Here is a 19,925-nt window from a genome sequence, read left to right as displayed (position 1 = left end):
GCAGCTATAAACATGCATGTACAGATTTTTGTGAGGACCTGTGTTTCCAGGTCTCTCGGTGATAGACCTGGGCGAGGGCGGGGGGGACTACTGAATCCCACTGTAACTCAGTTAAACAGTTGAAGGAGCTGCCAGACTGTTCTACAGAGAGGTTGCTTCCTGTTGTCTTCCCACGTTTTTAAATCTCCTTTTTGAAGTAGCTAACCAAAGAGAAAGGAAAAGAAACCTAGGTGAGTTTTTAATGGCCAAGTCCTTTCCTTCCCTGCGGGGTGCTCTGCCTAGCAGGTCCTGGGACTGCATGCACCACACAACTTGGTCATCATCATAAATCCTATAATGATAAAGGAGAGCAGGAAAGAGGTTTGGTTAAATGAATCAGAGGCCTTATCCACGCCTTCCTGTGGTTTCTGGGAGTCATGGCAGAGTTCATTGACACCAGTTTGTTTTTAACCAGGAATGCCCTTTCAGATTCCCTGAAGAGCAAAAGGCAAAATGAAACCCCAAAGAAAACACCTCTCAGTGTTGACTGAACTGCAGTCAAAGAAGGGTCTGACAAAATGTGAATCCACTTTTTAAAGATTCATTTATTTATTTTAGAGAGAGAGAGAGAGCGCGCACGAGCAGGGGAGGGGGGCATAGGCAGAGAGAGAGATTCCCAAACCGACTCCTCACTGAGTGAGGAGCCACCTCCAGGCTTGATCCTGAGATTACGACCTGAGCCGAAACCAAAAGTCAAAGATGCTGAACCAACTGAGCCACCCAGGTGCCCCATGAATACACTTTTTGTGGTGATTCTTAGAAAATGCTACATATACCCCATTTCCCCCCTCCCATCACCTCCATTGGAGAAATCAGGCATTAGGGGAGAAAAAGCTGTTAGCACATTAGGCAGGGAGATCATTTTCCTTGTTCTGTCTCTTGCTAGTTTCTTTCTGGAGACACCAGGTAAGAGCTGTTTAAGTTGGATGCTCTCTGTAGCTGTCAGATTAAATCATCAGACCAAAAGGAAGAAATTTCTTAATGACAGGCTTAGAGAGTTTGTGTGTGTTGTCTTTTTCAGGATCAGGAAGAATGAATAAGGAAGAAGAAGAAGGAGGGGAACCTTGAGGGGAAACTCTGTTATTTCATAATGATTAATCTCTCCAAGCCTTCGGATTCCAGGGGCCTGTGCTGTGAATCTGGGGTGGCTGCTCAGTCAGCTTTTGGAATTTGTGCAGGGGAGAATGGATGTGCAATACTTGGAAATAACTCCACTGTCAGCCCTTGCCAATCTACTAGGAAATAGCCCATTTCACCAGGAGCACCTCAGATAGTAACTGGAAAGAGAAATAACTTGTGTTCTTAGGAACATTAGTCATTTTATGGCAATGTGATTAGTGATACCTGGAAAATTCACATGGTAGTCACTAAAATTGGGTTCTTGGGATACTTCCATCAAGATTTGAGGTGGGCTGGATCCATTCATTCCCAGGGTATGGGGTATGGCATGAGTGCAAGACAAGGCTGCCCCGGCTTTCCTTTGCAGATAAAGAAAATCCTCCCAGGGAGCCACTGAGCCACTCCCACCAGTGGGGTTATGGGGGGAGGTCTTCGGAGTGGAGTCTTTTGGACTCCCCAGCCGTCTCTACTGCCAGATCCAAACACAAACCCAAGCCACCTCCATCTCTCACCCAGGTGTTTCCACCAGCTGCCTACATGGTTGTCATGTCCACTCTTGTCCCCACAACGTATTCCCTGTGCAGCAGCCAGAGTAATGTTTGGAAATCACATCATGTTATTCTGCTTCACATACTCCTGGCCTCCTGTTCCTCCTAGAATTACTGATGAGTGCCTCCACCGACCAGCTCCTGCCCCCGGCCCCTCCCTCACTCGATACACTGCAGCCTCACGGGCCTTCCCTATGTTCTCAGCTAGGGTCAGCAAAGTATGACCTGTCAAATCCAGCTCACTGCCTGTTTTTGTAAATAAAGTTTTATTGGAACATAGCCACCCATGCCTCTTTGTCTGCATATTATCTGTAGAGCTACAATGGCACAATTGATAGAGACACACGTTTACGACCTGGCTCTTCGAGAAAAATTTGCAGACCACTATTGTGAAATCACACCAAGCTTTTCGCCACCTTAGGGCCTTTGCACTTGCCATTATCCACCGCCTGGCTAGCTCCTTTAGATCCTTTAGGTTTTAGCTTTTTGAGCTCCTCCCCATACCCGCATCCCTATCCCGGTCTCTCTCTCTTCCCTCATCACTACCTAAAATTATGTGCTTATTTATTAATATATTGCCCTGATCCGAGAGCAGAATCCTTCTGCTTGCTCTGTACTGTGTGCACGGCCCCCTAGCACAGTGTCTGACACAGGGTAGGTGCTTAATAAATGCTTGTTAAATGAGTGAATGTATTCGGCTACACAAGGGTCTGTGCCTCTTCCAGCCAGTACTTCTTCCCTTTGGAACAGTCAGCCTTTAGAGATCCTAGTCACATGCTTGCTCCTTGTCCACAGTGAGAGAAGGAAAAGAGAGAGTATGAGCTGTGTATACAGGGGTGTATGGAGTATATATGGATGGAACTGAGAGAAAGTGGTTGGCAGGAAGCACATCCATGTCAGCAGCTGCTTATATTAGATGCTTGCTGGGCTGGAGAGCTGCCTAGGCAACTCACTGAAACACTCTGTGTTTATATAGCACATTGGACATTGGTGCAATTCAGAAAGTTGGACATTGGCTCAGTTCAGCTCAACAAGTACTTAGGAGCATCGTTGACATTCAAAGCATTGGGCTAGGCAAAAGCGGTAGTGGTTAGACCACAGACTCTTTGGTCAGATGCCCTGGGTTCAGATCCACCTCCATCACCTGTCAGCTATGTAGTATTGGGCAAGATGCTTAACCCCTCTGAGCCTCAGTTTCTCATCAGTAAAATGAGGATAATAGCAGAATCAACTCCAGAGTCAGTCTGAAGATGAAAGGAGATAATGCAGGCAAAGCACTTAGCAAAAAAAACCCACTATTTGGTATATACATACATATGTATATGTAAATTCTTAGTGTGCATATGTATCATTTTCTGGTTGAGTATAGGTGTAATTGTTTGGAAAAGGGCTTGGTCTCTGGAGTCAAACAAGCTGGGTTCAAATTCTAGTTCTACCATTGTGATCGGCATGAATTAATTGACCTTTCTGGGCCCTTAATTTTCTCATCTGTAAAGTACAGATAGGAAAATACAAGCTAGGATCTTTAGGATCAAATAAATTGATACATGTTTAAAGCTCTCAGCCCATTGGCTGCTTCCCAGTCCCTATCTAAGTATTAGCTTCTGTCATAAATCACCACGCAGAAGGGACTCATTAGGTGAGACAGTACAGACTAAAATGTCCTTAAAGGGGGCAGGGGGGAAGCAAAGCTTAATACATTTGGACAGTGTTAATAGCACCCACGAACAATGTGCAGAATGAGCATTCCAGGAGTTTGGAGAAAAGAGGGAACAGGTAGACCAGATTCCATGCCAGTATTTATGAAGGAAGTAGGGCTTCAGCTGAGCCATAAAGTGGGAGGACAGGAAACAGAAGCGGGGAGGACATCTGATGTTGCCTCCCTCCTCCATCAGTGAATGAGAATTTGCGTTGCCTTATTACCACGCTCACTACAGAGGCATTTGGGCACAGAAGAGTCATAACCCTTACCTTTCTTTGAATGAGTCAAAAAGATCCCTCAGCCTCACTCCTAGAGATTGTGTTTTAACCAGTATGCCACAGGGTCCAGGACTCTGCAGTTTTAATAAGCGTCCAGGTGATGGGGATGACGTGGTCTGCTCCCATGCCTTAATGAACCCAGCTTAAAGACCCCAGTGAGTCCGCAGTCTAACCTGAGGGCTGCATTGTCCCCTGCCATCTCCCGTGACATAGCTCTTGTTCTTCCATTGGAGGGCCTCCTTTATCCCCTCGCGTTCTTCCCTTACGCTGCAAATTCCATTTTTAATGTCTGTAGACGTTACCACCTCAGCACCTGAACTGTGTTTGAACAGCTGCCCAGGAAGGGAGAATGTCTGAAAGTGAGGGACTCCGTGTATCTGGTGGAGTAACAGTTCAACTAGGAGCTCTTCTGTAAAGTGGGAGGGGTCTTTTTTGTTTTTATTTTGTTTTGTTGGTTATTCTTTCTAGGCCTTTTATTTTGGGGAGTGAGTTTGTTTGTTTTGGTTTGGTTCTGAACATTTGAGGTTCCCCAAAGCTTGGGTGGGTATTGAGACCAGGCCCTTACCGGGAAAGAGCCTTGTTGACCAGTCCAAGTGACTGGTCAAATGATGCAGGGTCCCCTATTGGCTAGCCCAACTGTGTCCTGGCTCTCTGCTGAGTGCTTTCTCCATATTGGCCCCTGGAACTTCACAAGAACCCACTGACAGAGTGAGAGTTTTATTATAATCACTTTATAGGTACAGAAAAAATTCAAGTGATCTTAACATCGCCAGCTGGATGGATGGTCAGAAGGCGGTGGTGTTTGAGTGCAAGTATCTGAGGGGTGGGTTGAGAGAGTTTCATCACTGGAGAGGCCAGGTTGCTTTTAAATTGTGTTGTGTTCTTCCGTGGCACTTCTCTTCCAGACTCCTTGTGTGGGCGTCATGAATCCGAAGTCCCCTTACTATTTTTGGTTTATTCATGAAGCCTAGTGATACAAAATTATGCAAGCATTTTGGAGGCCACCTAATAGATTTTGATCTTGTCTTTTCCTGAAGCTTTCAAGATTACATTGACATTGATCTTCTTTAAGCCTCGATGTGTGTCCTTTTGCTACTCCCCCATTGCTTCCTTTTGTTTCTGTTCTTGCTTCTTTCCCCACAAACTGAAACTAGAGTTACATAGTAGCAATGGGGGCGGAAATGCTCTTCTAAAACAAGCTCAGGAAGTCACTTAATTAGCCTAGGAAGGGAATAAGGGAAAATTGATTCTTTCTAAACAATCTCAGAAAATTGGAGTTTTCCTAATACGTTAAGAGCAAATACGTTGCCTTTCCCATTAAGAGTGATTTGTATATTCCCAGTTCACAAGCATGAATACCACCCCCCCCATTTCCAGATCCCATGATTCCTTCTCTCTTTCTTCCTGCTATTGAACTTTGCAGACTCAGCTGGATTTTATATAATCTTTACAATATCACTGTAATTTCCATGAAGATGTATTGTGATAGCACAGAAATGAGTGTATATTTTTTGGATATTGAAAAACCAAGGCAATGGAGATTTTGAAAGTTGCAAGAGAGAGGGAAGAAGACATCTTTCAGTCTTGTATGTAGGAGGGAGGAAAATTCTAGAGAACAGCAAAGAAAACTAAGGGTATGGGTGGAACAGAGGGGGCTGTTCAAAGGCAATAGAATGTAAAAACAAAACAAAAACAAAAACAAAAAAACCACAGAGGGAGTTTGCAGGGAGATTGGAAGCAGAGGGTAAGGATTTAAAGGGAAGCAAAATGCATAATTAGATTAGTAAAATGCATGCTAGATATCTTTAAAGACTAGTTCTTAGCATTTTTTCACTGGCACTCCACTGGGTACAAAGGCAGTCCTGGGTAGGTAGATGGGTGCCATGGATGGATGGATAGATGGATGGATGGCTGGTTAGATAAATTTATGGATGGAGCACCATAACTGACTTCTAACCTAAAAAGTAGAAATCTGTCACCTCTTTCTGGTTTAAACCAGCAACTTCAGAAAGTCTGGGAAACTCCTAAAATTCTATGTAAAACTTTGAACGTCTTTGTTTCCTTTTGTGTTATAAAGAACATTCAGAGTCACCTTTATTGAAAAGCTTATGTCCCACAAAAAATTAAGAACCCCTGGTTTAACCAAGTCCTAGAAATGTGTACTATAACAAGCGATTGCACTCGTTTGTTCCCACACGAGTGTGCACACACATCCACCACCTGCCCTACTGTAACACCTTCTCTTCTCACACTCTCTCCCCTCTTGCTATACAGTGCATCCATCTCAGGAGCCTGGCTGGTTGGAGGGGACTCTCAACGGGAAGACTGGCCTCATACCTGAGAACTACGTGGAGTTCCTCTAACCGTGGGCCCCAGCAGACCTGCTGAGCTTTCCATGGTATCCATGACAACTGCTGATGCCAGTGTTGTAGGCCATTTCTCTTTGCCGCTGAGAAATGCGGGGTGATTGACTCTGTTACCACCTGCCAACACGGATGTTTCTGTGAACTCTGGTGTCACCCGTCCCCATGATCATGTCAGCTGGCATGTGGTGATACTGCAAGGAACAGAAGTAAATCAGCAGTGGAGGCCATTTGATTTTGATAACCGAGGGAAAGGCTTGCAAAGCCGTTCCTCTCATTTAGTGCCCTAAATAGGGAGCATTCATTTTGTTTCAGCAGTCATCCAAACCCCCAACCTTCCAAAAAAGGAAGTAAGAAAGATTTAAGTAGTCCTCAAGAGCATGCAGTGTAGCTAAGTCTAACAGGGCTGGGCATTGGCTCTGAGGCCCAGGCTGGGCCTGTTGCTTCTGTTTACAGTAGACACTCTCTCTACCCCACCTCTAAATACTTGAGACCCACAGTGCTACAGGCAGCTGGGTCTGTCTGTTTGCATGCAGGAGGGAGATGGTTTACGGCACTGTTTACATAAGATGCAATCTCTCGCCATCTCCAAGCAGCCTTGGCCAAGCATCAGCAGAATTCAGCTCAGTCCTCTCGTGCAAGGGAACACACACACCCCACGTTCCCCCTCCCAAGCTAGGAACTTCTCTGCCACCCAGGGCTGCCATCACCTCGTAACCACGGCAACCCAACCTACTCTAAAGCCAAACCAAAAAAATAACACTCTTTTTGCATGACATATTTTTTCTCCCTCCTTTTTGGTCATTTTTTGAATGATTTTCCAACAACCTGAAGCAGAAGATCAAGGGATTAGAGTGGTCTGCTTGGGGCTGACAGAATAGCGGCTGGGAACTCTTCCCTTTCTGATGAATTTCAGCAGCATCAGGATATATTTGGAGCAAACTCTAGTAACCTCTTGAGATTAAATTACATACAGGCTTAATACTTCTGTTCTTCCATGCAACTAGCATTTGCTTTCTAGGGGGCAATATGCTGCCTCCTCATGGGCGACATCCTCTCCCCCCTTTGACTTGTTCACTCGTGGTCTCCCATTCCGTGTCCCTTCCCCTGCCCTTGACTGCCTCTAGCCCCTCCCTGACCAGCCCCACTGGCAGTGCCCTGGGCTCCTGAGCACTGGTGCCCTGGCAGCTTTCAAGGATGATTCCCTGGCTAACCCTATGGCTTGTAGTTTTAAAGGACATATATGTTCACTGCCACTCAGAAAAAGGGAATTGTTTCTCAGGCTTTTGAGGCACAAGACGAATATTGTAAGCCATTTGATTCAGGAGAATACCAAAAGGTCGGGGCATGGAAGGTGGAATGGGTACCTTCTGAGAAAGAGAATTTCCTGGTCCAGAAGGGGCTGGGTCTTGTGGAAGACTGCCAGGGATAGGGAAGTTGGGTCTGGACATTTCACATTCACTTGGCCTTCAAAGGAACAGAGTTCCCAGTATCTTCCACATTCGAATGTCCTTGCAAGAGTGACTCTGGGCAGACAGACTCCAAACTGATGATGGACTGTCAAGCTCCCCAGGAGCCCCCTCGGGTTGGCAGCATCGCCCCAGAGTGTTTCCCGCTTCTGGAATTCCTCTTTAGGGAAGTTGAAAGAAGAAAAGAAAAACTTGAATTGTGTTGAATTACTGTATCTTTTACTTTTTTTTTTTTTTGCAAAGATAAACTTGTAAATAGAGTGATTTGAAATATTATATGGCAAAGTTTTATATTTGATAATCTTTAAGCTAGTGGCTCCACACATTTAAGCTTTGATTGTTGAATAGGTGTGTGTAAGAGGGAGAGAGAGGAGGCAAGGCTGAAGAGAGTCAAGGTCATCCCCTCTCTGGCCTCGAGGAAGGAGGACACATTTCTACCCACTCTCTGCTGGCTCTCGTTGGTGGACATGACACACTGAAGGCATTCGGTCGTCTTTATCCACATGTGTTTTTGAGCTTTTCTTGGGCTTTGAATTTGGAGAGAGAAAGCATTTTCAGGCAATGAATTTTTAAAAGAACGCTTGCTTGGTAGTAAGATGAAGCTCAGGATTCACATAGGTGGGGCCAGGAGTTAGATTTTTTTTTTTTTCCATTTTTCTTCTCAGGTGTATTTCTTGGTACCCCGATATGTCAGGACAGAAGGCGACAGGGTCGTCGCATGTTCCTTATATCTCACTCCTCTGCACATCTTCTGAGGTTGTACACATGAGGCCGAGCTATTTTGTAAATGTTGTGTGTGTGTCTAAGTTGTAGGAAAAACTGGCTTCTTAGGATCTTGGGTCCTCAATATGCTGCTGTTTTCCCTTTCCCTAAATATTTCCCTTCTTGTTCATCTCAAATTTCCTATAACCCCAAAATAAAAACTCCAAAGAGGGACGTAGGATGTAGGCTGTGCTGTTGTTACAGCTTTATAGATGATTTTAAATTTAAAGGAGTTTGTCATTGTGATTCAGTTCATCGGCTCAAGGATTACACAGCTATTATGGAAGAGCTCAACCAACAGCAAGCGACACACTACCACTACCAATTCAGGGAACGAGAACTAAGACTGGATAAGACCAAGATAGGACTCAGGAAAGCTATTCACTGAAAACCCAAGAAGAAGGAGAACACACCAACTGGCTACACTTACTCCCTGTAGACTTGGAACAGCTCAGGAACCTGTTCAGTGGAGCTTGAGGGGACAAGCATACTCTGTGCCACTGTGCTTTCTAAATGGCAAGAACTCCACATAATGGGTTTTTGTTGTTTTTTTAACACATTTGATGTTTGAAATTGTCACTGCCTCACTGGACCCTTAACTAGAGCTAACGTGGAGGAGCAGAAAGCCCAGGCCCTGATTTGGGGAGCTCCTCCCTGAAGCATAGCTGTCGACACTTGGCCCCAGCTTGACCACTTGGAAGCCTGTCCCTCCCTCTTCAGTTGGCCCTGATTTGAAGCCGGAAGGAAATGGAAGTGCCGCCAATGTGAATTTGTAGGTAGACCCCTTCCCAGCTTCCCTGTGGTCATGCTGGGCCTGTGACAGATGGCTGCCCTGCTTCCTTTCCCCAGCCAGGCTCACCTCCTCCTCATTTGCTGCAGAACTGGAGATACCATTAAGAATATGAGCCAACAAATAGGAAAGGAATTTGACGACTAAAAGTCGGTTTTACCCTCTCTACCATCTATGCCCCCCACCCCTAATTCTGCTTGAATAGGGAACTTTAGGGCAGATTAGGAGAGTGAACAAGGTATCAGAATGGAGGACTATGGACCAAGATCCCTGAGCTTTCCCAGGAACCTTGTGTTTCTTTTCTAAGGCCCTGTGATCATGCACACAGAACCTGAATCTTTACTTGGGCATTATGATCCATCTCATTCCTCCTTCAGGTACTCGAAGAATTCCACAGCTACAGAATTCCATGCTGTGAAAGATAACTAGTTTCAAATCCCTGCCCCCCAAATCCCTTGCTCAGGACTGATGATATTCTCTTCCATTTTCAAAAACTGACGTATAGGGATGGACCCTGTGTGGCACAGCCTTCCTTAGTATCCTATAATTGGAGCCAGTTTCTCGCTTAGTGTTTTAATATTTCTACGGCCAATATGTGTTTACCTCTGTCAGACCAAACTGTCTTTTTCAACGTAATTCTAGTTCATCCCCTTTTGCTGAGTGCTTTTTGGACAGAGATGCAAAGAGAAAGAAGCTAAGCAATCCAGCATTGGCAGATTGGCATTAGCAGGACAGAGCCATGCTAGTGACAAGACCATTTCAGGCGTTCCCAGGACTCCACGATTGTGTGTGCCGTGCCTGTAGCTCACAGGGAAGTCCTTCTACGAGCTGTGTCTCCTGACAACAGCAAGCCCAGTCACCCCAGAAGTTCTGTCTTGACTACAGAGACTACAAAAGCATCCATGGTTGAAGGGTGGGGAGACAGAAATAATCAGCTAAAGGTACTTTGATCCCCTATTCATGACTCTTTATTGGCACTTTTCGTCCTCTGGCTTCTGCTTCCAAAAGCAAGTCTGGACCAATAGTTTTATAGACACAGGAGTCCCAGGTACAACAGTGGCCACCATGGCACTCACAGTTGCCCTAGTACAGAATGTTTTATGAGCCACCAAATTACCGCAGTAGGTAGCCAGCCTTGAAGAAATCAAATAGCTACCTGACTTTAAAAGGAATGTCCTAGGTATTCTATCTCCAGAGTTATCTGTCATCTCTGGCAAACCTGACAGTAATCAATTACCTAGACAACCCTGCCCCACATGTCTCTTAAGTCAACTGGGTGTCCTCTCACACACCCTTAGCTGGTGTTTAAAAAATTTATCTCGTGTTCAAATGTGTTTGGCAGCCTCGCTGATCGGCTGGGTGCTGAACCACTTCTCTGTAATTGTAGCATCGAAATGACAACAGCAGAGCAATGAACCTTGCACAATCCTACAGCATGCCTGAGACAAGACTCCAACAAGTAATAATTAGCTTTTTTCCTTGCGCCGCCTACAGTACTTGTCTAACTAAAGAACTTCCCAAAGCAGAGGGAGAGACCATACAGAGAATCCAGATGTCATTCAGAGCCACCAGCCCTTGCTGAAATGTGGTCTTCTGATGGAAGCGTTGTATTCTGGGGTGAAAAGGTTTGGATGTCAAGTAGCGCGAGGTGCAGAGAGAAAGAGAAATGTGAACCACCTTGAAGAACTTGGGATGTTTTTCCTAAGAGGGATAAATACAGTTCTTAACAGGGAAAAATCGGCCACAGAAAAAGTTCACAACTGATATTTTTACAAAAGCTTTTACAGGACTCTACAAGGTGGAAATGTCTTTCAAGATTTGGAATGCTATAGCGAGCAAAGGCTTGGCACAGTCCTAGACCCATATAAGAATAGCAGTTAATATTACATGAAAATTCTTTTGAGTGTAATCAGAACCAGAGTATTGATAATCAAAATGTCCAGTTTCCCTGGAGTGGTCCTGGAGAGGTCAAGACATTCTACACACACCATTTCTACAAAGCTGTCCCAACAGACCCTACAAGCAACTACCTTGGGTGTCCAGGTGCCAGGATCACCCTGGTACCTGTGGAAAGAGGTTCATCTGAAGATTCTGAAGTGTCTGCGTGTTAGCGTGTGTTTGTGCATGTGTATGTAAAGCACACATCTGCATCTGTAAAGACACAGGTGCTCATGTAGAGACCCACAGAAGCTGGCAGTTGCTGAGCCTTTGCAGCCTTTAAGATTTAGAATTTGAGAATAAGAGAAACGAGAGGCTGTTGATTGGCAAAATGATCAAAGTTGTAAATTAAGTGCCATTTTAAAACTTCGTATTTATCAAATGGTTACTACAGCTGTATTCCTTATTAACTTATTAAAAGTCGTGTTGGAAAACAGATCAAACTCATAAACCTTTAGTAGCTAATACTAGGCTGGTGGTCACAAGCACTCTAAAAGACATTTTGTCCATATTTTGGAGAAGAAAATATTTGCATGTTTATCTCCTAATTTAGGCTACCTTTGAGTATACTGTAAAGTGCTATGTGATACATTATCAATAAAGTACTTAAAAATGGCACTTTAATTTTTTTAAACCATAAATTATGCACTGTTTTAAACTTCAGTATTGAATATTGACTGGTGTGTAGAATCCAACTCTGTAATTAAAAAGTAATTTGTGACTAGAATAGAACTTTTTTCCCCATTCTTAGTAAAATAGTCTTGCCATGATGAGGCTGTTTTTTAAAATGTGCTTTTGCGTCACTAAGCGTATCTATAAGGAAAATCCAGTTTCTGTTGAGTGGCCTCTGAAACTTGGCTTTGTTTCATTTGCTTGGTTTATGTGACAATCCTTACGAAACGAGTGGAAGTATGATTTTTGAATTAAATGACTTTTCCATTTGGTGGCACGTTTGTTTCTTGAGTTTCTGATAAAGTTTGGACAGGATGCCTATTTTCATATTTCTTCCAATAAGAGTATAAAGCCAGGCTCCCAGGCCCCTGTGGCGCACTAACAACCGCCCTGCTGACGCCTGACCTTCCTTTAGGAAAGCTCTAATGCTGGTGAACTTGAGGAGCCATGAAGCACGTCAACCAAGCCCCCCGAAGCCATATTCTACTTAATGTTTCTGACTATCTCCTGGAAGACATAATTGTGTTCATTCTTCCTGAATTCGACGTTCAAATCCACTCTTTTGTGGAAGTTCACGAACACCACGTGGGATAGTCCAAGAGCCACAACACAGACAGTCCCACCACACAGCTGGGTGTGTCCCCACAGGGTTGTACCTCATTTGTTTAGAACTTGTAACATGTCCCAGGCCAGCTCCTATTACCGCATCTTCTCACTCATCATGTCCCTTCCAGACACATTCAGAGCTGCAGCCCGGGGCTCCCAGCTTCTGTAGTGAGCAAGGGGGCTCAGAAGGAGAGAGCCGGGGGAGACTCTGGTGGACGAGGGGAGAGTGGGGCTCCCTTGGTGCCTGGTTTTGAGGGGGTGCCCACTTGAGTGTGTGGGTCACACATGAGCCACTCACACTATGCTCATTTGTCACTTAAGAAGGCACCGGCTTGCAGCTCTTGTGCCATCACCGAGATTATGCTGCCCTGGAAAATTTTCCAAACATCTGAAGCCTCCTACCTGCACGAGGTCACCCGGCACCTAGGGGAGACCTTCTGAGTTGGACACAGCTGTATCCGCTGTCCATCGTGGGAGCACGAGATCTATGGTATGTATTTGTGTGTTATCTTTGTCCCTGGCCATTCCAGTAGACTTGGCAATCACTTCACCTTTTGTGTCTTTTTAATAGAAGAGATTTCATTTTCATTTTGATTTTAGTAGCCACTCAGCAGAGCTCAAATTGCATCACGCCTTGTGGTTGGTTTGGTGTTCTTCACTTGTTAGCTCTGGCTGCGTGATTGGTTAAAAGAGCACCGTGGTTAGAAATGGGCTGGATTGACACTTGAAATTAGGTAAATGAAGGATTTTCTTAGACCCCAAACATGTTTGCTGTCTCGGGAATTAAATCAGGGCTTTAATTCCTTCTTAGTTCTTTCGGTCTCTGCTCAGATACCACACATCTCTCCTACCCAAATGTGTCAATGTCACTGGCTTGCCCTGCTTTTAATAACCTAAACGAAGCTGCAACTAATTAACTAGGCTGGGTTAGGCAGAATTGTCAGAGTTCCGCCAGCATGGCAGCCAAGGGAGCCTCTAACCAATGCAGTAAGTGCTTGGTGGTAGGTGCGTGAGGCTCCTGCATGGGAGGGTGCAAATAATCGTCTGCAGGGAGGGGCGTTCCAACCAGGGCCACATCCTTCACAGTGGCACCCTGCACACCCAGGCATCATCGGACAGTGGGGACCAAAGCAGGAAGGTTTTAATTTGAGATGATCAGAAACCACGGCGCACTGCACTCAGCAACAGCGGTCACTCTGTGCATCTCATCTCCTGTAATTCACCCCATGAGGCGGGCCCCAGCCTCTGTTTGCTAAAACCCAAGTAGCTAATAAGGCTTCTCAAGGCCAACCAACAAATTAATCAAGACTTGAATTCATTTGGGGCTTTAGGTACCCAAATCACATCTTACCCTCCAAGTCTTGAGCCTACCATTAAATTAAAATTTTTTGTTCTGACACCATGGTTCTATGTCCTCTTTGCAGTTTTTCTGATAAGTTATCAGAAAGATGTTTTATAAATGAACTTTTAACTGCCTTTTCTGAACCCCTCTCGGTGAAGCAGCTTACCTCGCCTGTGTTAAATGCAATGAAGTAATGACAGTAAAGGGTCGCCCCTCTTTTCCTACCTTTTCTCCTGTCACACCATTTTGCCCCTTCATATGTCTTTCTATCTGTCAATTCATTTTTCTATCATAAAATGTTTGGTGTCATCTTCTTTTTAATTGACAGCTCCATAAGGACAGAGACCAGGTTTTGCTCACCCATGTCTGCCCAGCCCCCAGCCCACGGCCTGGCCCAGCATGTGTCCAGTAGCCGCTGGGTGGGCTGACTGAGTGACTGAAAGCGGAAGAGCGTTGCTTTGCCCTGTAGTTCCTCCTTCTTGTTGGATTCAACAGTTCTTGTTGAAAGAAAGAAATTGGGTGTCCTTAGTCTTGGGTTCTTGAACACAAGGTGACTTTGTGACCTCTGGCAAACTCCTCCGTTCGCTCACTTCCTGGGATTTCGGCTCGTTGGAGGGGGACTTCCCACCTTCCATCCAGGCACACACAGCCACATTCTTTCCCATCCCACTCCCTAGTGCTCAGTGCAAGAAGCCATCTGGTTGACCAGCTGACCGAGAACCAAAGACCCTTCACTGTCATCTGAATTGCTTATGGGTAGTTTTATGAACTTCATACCAGGCTCAGGGCCTGCCTTCAAGCAAAGCCACATCAGAATCACCCCCAAAATAAAAAGTATTCTTTTTTGAAGACCCTTCCAGGAAATTCCACACTGTCCCGTGGGAATTTGGTCTGGCATCTAACACTCTCACTAAGGGAATTCTTTGTGTCTAACCGAAGTTTCCCATGATGCAGCTTATGTCCATTTCCTTTCTGTTTTTCCTTAGAGTGGAGAACAGCTAGCCTCATTTTTTCAGAGAAATCACCCTCCATTTTTGTGCTTCCATCCAGCAAACACTTCTTTACCATCTCTATGTACCAGGAGCTCCTATGACCGGGACTTATAAGACATGATCTCTGTCCTCAGGGAACTCACAGTTGACCTCCACGACAGGCAAGTGTATGAGAAGCCACATGTGCCCTGTGATATGTCTACATGTTGTGCAGCAGGTAGTCTCGGGCTCCGAGAAAGAAGGGCCTTTCTGTTTGGGAGGCAGGCTTCACAGAAGTGACATTGGAGAGGGATCTCAAAAGGTGGAGAGGAGTTTGGCACCTAGACCATTGGAGAAGTGTCGCAGGTTCTAGGACAGCAAGGACCGAGGCATGAAAGGGAGAGGGAGATGGAGGTGAGTTGGATGTGATTGGACACGAGGAGACAGGAGCTTCCTGGAAAACTATGCTTTGCTGGTCACCCTTACCTACTCCCCACGTTGACCTCTAGGCTTCTGTTTTCCCCCGATGACCAACAATATCAGCTAACATGGATTACAGTCTTACTAGGCAGGAGACACTGTTATAAATGCATTAACTCACCAAATCCTCAAAACTCATGAATGAAGTATTATAATTACCCCCATTTTATAGATGAGGAAACAAGATCGGGGAGCTAGGAAGTGGTGAAACTTAAATTTTAGGATAGGTCTGTCTGCTTCTAGAGCCCATATGCTCTTAATTTTTTAAAAATTTCTTTATAGGTATACACACATGATCTTATATAAATTTGTAAGCATTTTTTAATCGCGAGGAAGTTTTTCCTTCTGCTTTTGACTTGGTTCTTCCACCCCCCACCTAAACATCTTCAAAACTGACATCAACAACCTCATTATGTCCTTTTCAGCAGTGAGCCCTTCAAAAAGGGCTCTGGCAAGCAGTATCCCGCAAACACTTAGCTTTAGTTCCCTATTGGCCAGAATAAGAGCAGAATATGTTTTGATTAAAAACTTTTCTCCTAGGAGCCCTGTGCTCACTCATTTTGGGTGAATAGTTTCCCCATTTCTGGAGCTCTCTGCAGACACTCCAGGTTGTCTGGGCAGCCCCATGGACTCCAGCTGCAATCTTTGGCTGGTCCCAGCATCCTTAAGGACACTGCAAGGAGGCAGCCCCTGTGGAAGACCCAGCCATGTTTTGTTGCCTGGAAATATGCGCACATTTTTTAAAATTTAACAATTTGAAAACAGTCCCTCTCCCCACCCTGATCCAGCTGTCCACGACAGACCTTCAGGCTCTTATGGGATTGCCAGGGAAATCCCATGAGCATGTGTCTTTTTGTGGGAGAGCCAGTGTTTCCAGCGTGATCTGCGAATGCTTAAAAATAGAGAATCTTGGCATTTTAATCCCCTCTTGAACTTAGTGAGATTTGAAAAAAATCAGAGCTAGAGGAGACAGCAAGAGAAGTCAAGGCAGACAGTGGTGAGTACTTGTGGGACTTCCTCTAAGGCAGAATGGGACTCACCCAGGTCTCCTGCAGGGGCGTAGAGCTGTTGCGTGTCAAGATGACTGACAAAGTAAGTCTCATTTGTGGAGCAGTTCCATTATACTAACTGCTTTCACATGCATCATCTTATTAATCCTCACATCAACCCTGTGAAATAGGTCCTGTTGTTACCCTCTTCTGTAGATGAGGAAGCCAAGTATTAGACTGAGTAACTTGTTCGGAGTCACTAAGCTAATAAGTAACAGAGCAGACACCGAACCCCAGCAGACTGATACCACAGCTTACCCTCAACTCCCACACTGTCTCCAGTTGAGAAGGTGTTGGAAGCTCCAGCCCTTGAATGCCCTTTACTTCCCTCGTCCCGAAGGAGTATTTGTTGTTTTTGCTCTTTGGCGTCCAGTACCCCTTCTGGCAACGGCACCTCAGTTTTCATTTGGGGCCCATGGGTTTAGGTTCCGTGGGTTTGGGTGGCCGGGCATCAACCCTTGATCCAGTGGTGAACCAGTGGTGCTGTTCTGGCCTATGAGATCATCAGATCCACCCAGCCACAGTGATTGGTTGGTTAAGGAATGGGCACGGGGCCTAGTTAAATCCACAGTGCCGGGACTTTGTCCTGGGGCAAGGTATACAGGTCACAGCAGGGTCACACAGATATTCTTCATATCAGGGAAGCGTAGTAAGTACCATTCCCCCGACCCTCAAATGACTTCTTAATATGAATTCTGTCTGCCACTTGTCTTTATTTAAGGGCCCTCATACTTTATGTTAAGTATGTATATTGAGATTTTAGTAGTGTACCTCTTAGGAAAGTCACTTCAGAGAACAAGCAGAAGATCTGAAATACCAATTGCAATATGAAATGGGCAAACACTGCCCTAATTGGACCAATCCTGGAATGAGTTCACCTTGATGCCTGAACTCAGCAAGTGTAGTTTCTTTTTAAAATTCCAGCATTTGTTCTCTCTTCTGGACCGGAAGTAGCCATGACTGGACCTCATGAGAACAGGGAGGAATTGTGTCATTTGGAGCCCTCTGACAATACTTTTCCAACCCCAGCTGATTCAAGTCGTTACTTGATGATTTGGCCCATCCCAGTGGTGCATTAGTGTTGAGACATTTTATCCTGGGATTCTCATGAAGGACCCCCCAAGTCAGTTGCAGTTTCAAAAATGGCAATAAATCATGCTTAATCATGATATGGAATTGGATGGCATAAAGTACTCCTCAGTTCACACACCCTGGGGGCCGCACCCAGACCTGTTCAACCATCCCATGAATGTGAGTCTGAGAAACTCCAGTGTCACTGAGTTCAGACCTTCAACTTCGTTTGGGGTGGGACTACATAGTTGGAGGCCCTGAAAGGGGGTGGGTGTATCTAATCAGACTCAGATACCTTGCTGCTGCTCTTTCTCCATGACGTGCTCACAGTTTTCTTGTCTCAGGGACTTCCAGATAAAGTGATTACAAATCTTACAGGAAAAACCTTCACAGGCAAGGAGGCCACTCCTGGCCCACAAAAGATAAGGTTTTCACTTTTGGATAACACTTGAAAATTTTCAAGGTTGTTTTCCTCCTGCAGATTTTGACCATGGCACACCCCTGATCAAAAAACCTTCAGAAGCTCTCGTGGCCTGAAAAAAAAAAAAAAAAAAAGGCATCACGGCATTAAGGGTGTTTCCCAGTATGGTCCCAGCATCTTTTCTCTTATGTTCCTTTATGCATTTCATGCCCCAGAGGCACCAACTCTTCATCACCTACTATGTCCACATCCAGGTGCTAGGGTACTGTTTCCTTGTGCCCCTGAGGTTAACTCGGGCTCAGATGCTCTTTACTTTTCCCACCCCAAGAGAAATAGCTGTTGATTTTGCCTGTTGGGCAGCCGTTACTCCTTATTCTGATAACAGCACCTCATTTTTTGTCTGGGGAGCCGCCCCTCCCCTACTTTCAGGTCCCATGGGTTTGGGGGACTTGGCATCATTCCTGCATCCAGTGGTGAAACTGTGACCCTGGCTGGGCCTGGAACATCATCAAATCCACCCTGCCCATATGATTGGTTGATTGAGAAGTGAGCCAGGACCTTACTAAGTCCAAGAAGAACCAATTTCTGGATTTCTTAGACTGCTGTGATAAGGGACTCTCTTTCTACATCTGAAGCCATGAAGACTGCTGGCAGCCATCTTGTCTCCTTACAGGGAGAGCCTGACTCCCAACTGGGAAGCCCAAATATGCTGCCAAGAACGACACAGAAGAGCAACACTCCATGTCATGGGTCCAGATGCACCTGAGCTTTTCTGTTACATAAGCCAATAAATTCTCATTGTGCTCACAACAGTTTGGGTTTCATTTGTTCACTTACAACTGAAGTCTTGAGCTCTAGATAAAGCTTCAGAGTGATTTCTGTGCAGTCCTCTCTCCCCCTTGATTGTTGGATCCTTTGCCAAGAAGAAAGAGCACTGGACTTGGAGTCAGAAGACCTGACATTAAGTCTGGTTCTGCTGTTTCCCAGCTGTGGGACCTTGAGGTAATCCTTATCCTCTCTGAGTAACAGTTTCCTCATCTTTAAAATGGGTCTAAGAATGCATACCCTCTAGGGCTGTTTCCATTAAATGAAATGACACTTATTAATGAACTTTATAAAATTCACTGTCCTCAGAAATCGTCTAGATGTTTGTTACATGGTTTCATAGCCATTACTGCATTTGGCCTACCTGTCCTTGGACGGCATCTTCTGGTCCTGGGGTTCTGCCCGTCACCCCTGTGAAGGACATGTGTTTAATGGGTCATGTGTTTCTCCCCACTTGCTTCTTCAGCCATGGCCATAAGAATCACACATGGGTAGATACCTAAGTCCAAGATTGTCATAATGCAGTGTCCTATGACTCAGGTAGCGTGGCTTAATCCCATGATGTAGGCCAATCAGATGTTTGCTCCTGTGAATTTGACTTCCAAGGGAAGTTGCCCTTATTGATGAGTGTACAAGATGAGACATCCTGATGTCGAGCTGTGACCTGTGGCCACGTTGTGCTGGGTGCACATTTAAAGACACAAGGAGGCCTGTCTTTAGAGGGAGAAGATAAGTGTAAAGAGAAAAGGCCAAATGGAACCAAGAAAGAGAGAAAGGCTGCCTCAACCTTGAATAGCTTTTTAGATTCCTGGAGTGCCTCGATGGACATTATGCCCTGTTATAGAATCCGAAACCATCCTGCCATCCTTACAATTAACGCATCGTGGTGTTTAGAGTAGTTTGAGTAGTTTCTGCTCCCGGCAGCCAGAAGAGCCCTCCTTAGAACCATGATGGGTCCCGACAGCAATGGGGAAAACCAGAGGTTCTGTCAGCTAAACGAATGGCCCTATGTCATGTCGTGATATGGAGTTTGTAGCCTTTGGGCTTGTACTCATTCTGGAGCTCTTGGACTAGGGAACCTGTCGTGAGATTTCTTCACACCAGGAGAGAGGGTGGTATGTATATGTCTTGCCCATCTCCCATTCTAGCTGGGGTTAGGAAGGATGGGTTTAGAACCTGGCATGAGCTGGGCTGACCACTAATTCCACAGGCAAACTTAGGCTCTTCTTATCGTTCACATTACCCATTGCTCATAAAACACACACATGAAGCACTGATGTTGCAGAGAGAGCCCAAAAGAAACTGCTATTTTCTACCTCCTCTGCCCACTGGATGTTCTTTCCATCAGTGTTACCTGCAGTGGTTTTCTATTCAAGACAAACCTGAGTGCACCGTGAGGTCTGTGAAGAATCTCGAGCCCTCTGCCGTGTTGCTGTTCTCAGATGCTAGGGAGCAGCTGTGGGGACAGGGATTTCCTCTC

General features: G+C 45.3%; 1 protein-coding gene across 5 annotated transcripts in view; it reads left to right on the top strand.

The window, feature by feature from the left end:
* Positions 1 to 11,952, top strand: part of ARHGAP26 (Rho GTPase activating protein 26) — a 414,246-nt gene extending 402,294 nt beyond the window's left edge. For 3 of the 5 annotated variants that reach the window (XM_032404464.1, XM_032404465.1, XM_032404462.1), the window contains one exon: positions 5,961 to 11,952. In XM_032404464.1, the coding sequence (XP_032260355.1) occupies positions 5,961 to 6,049 (89 nt within the window). In that variant the 3' untranslated portion in view covers positions 6,050 to 11,952. The remainder of the gene's footprint in view (positions 1 to 5,960) is intronic. The other 2 variants (XM_032404463.1, XM_032404466.1) reach the window with 2 other exon arrangements.
* The last annotated feature ends 7,973 nt before the right edge of the window (positions 11,953 to 19,925 follow it).

The sequence above is a fragment of the Phoca vitulina genome, unplaced genomic scaffold (genome assembly GCF_004348235.1).
Source record: "Phoca vitulina isolate PV1807 unplaced genomic scaffold, GSC_HSeal_1.0 scaffold6, whole genome shotgun sequence".
Classification (NCBI taxonomy): Eukaryota; Metazoa; Chordata; class Mammalia; order Carnivora; family Phocidae; genus Phoca; species Phoca vitulina.
The sequence above is the reverse complement of the archived record's forward strand: the minus strand, read 5'-3'. Positions and strand labels throughout refer to the sequence as shown.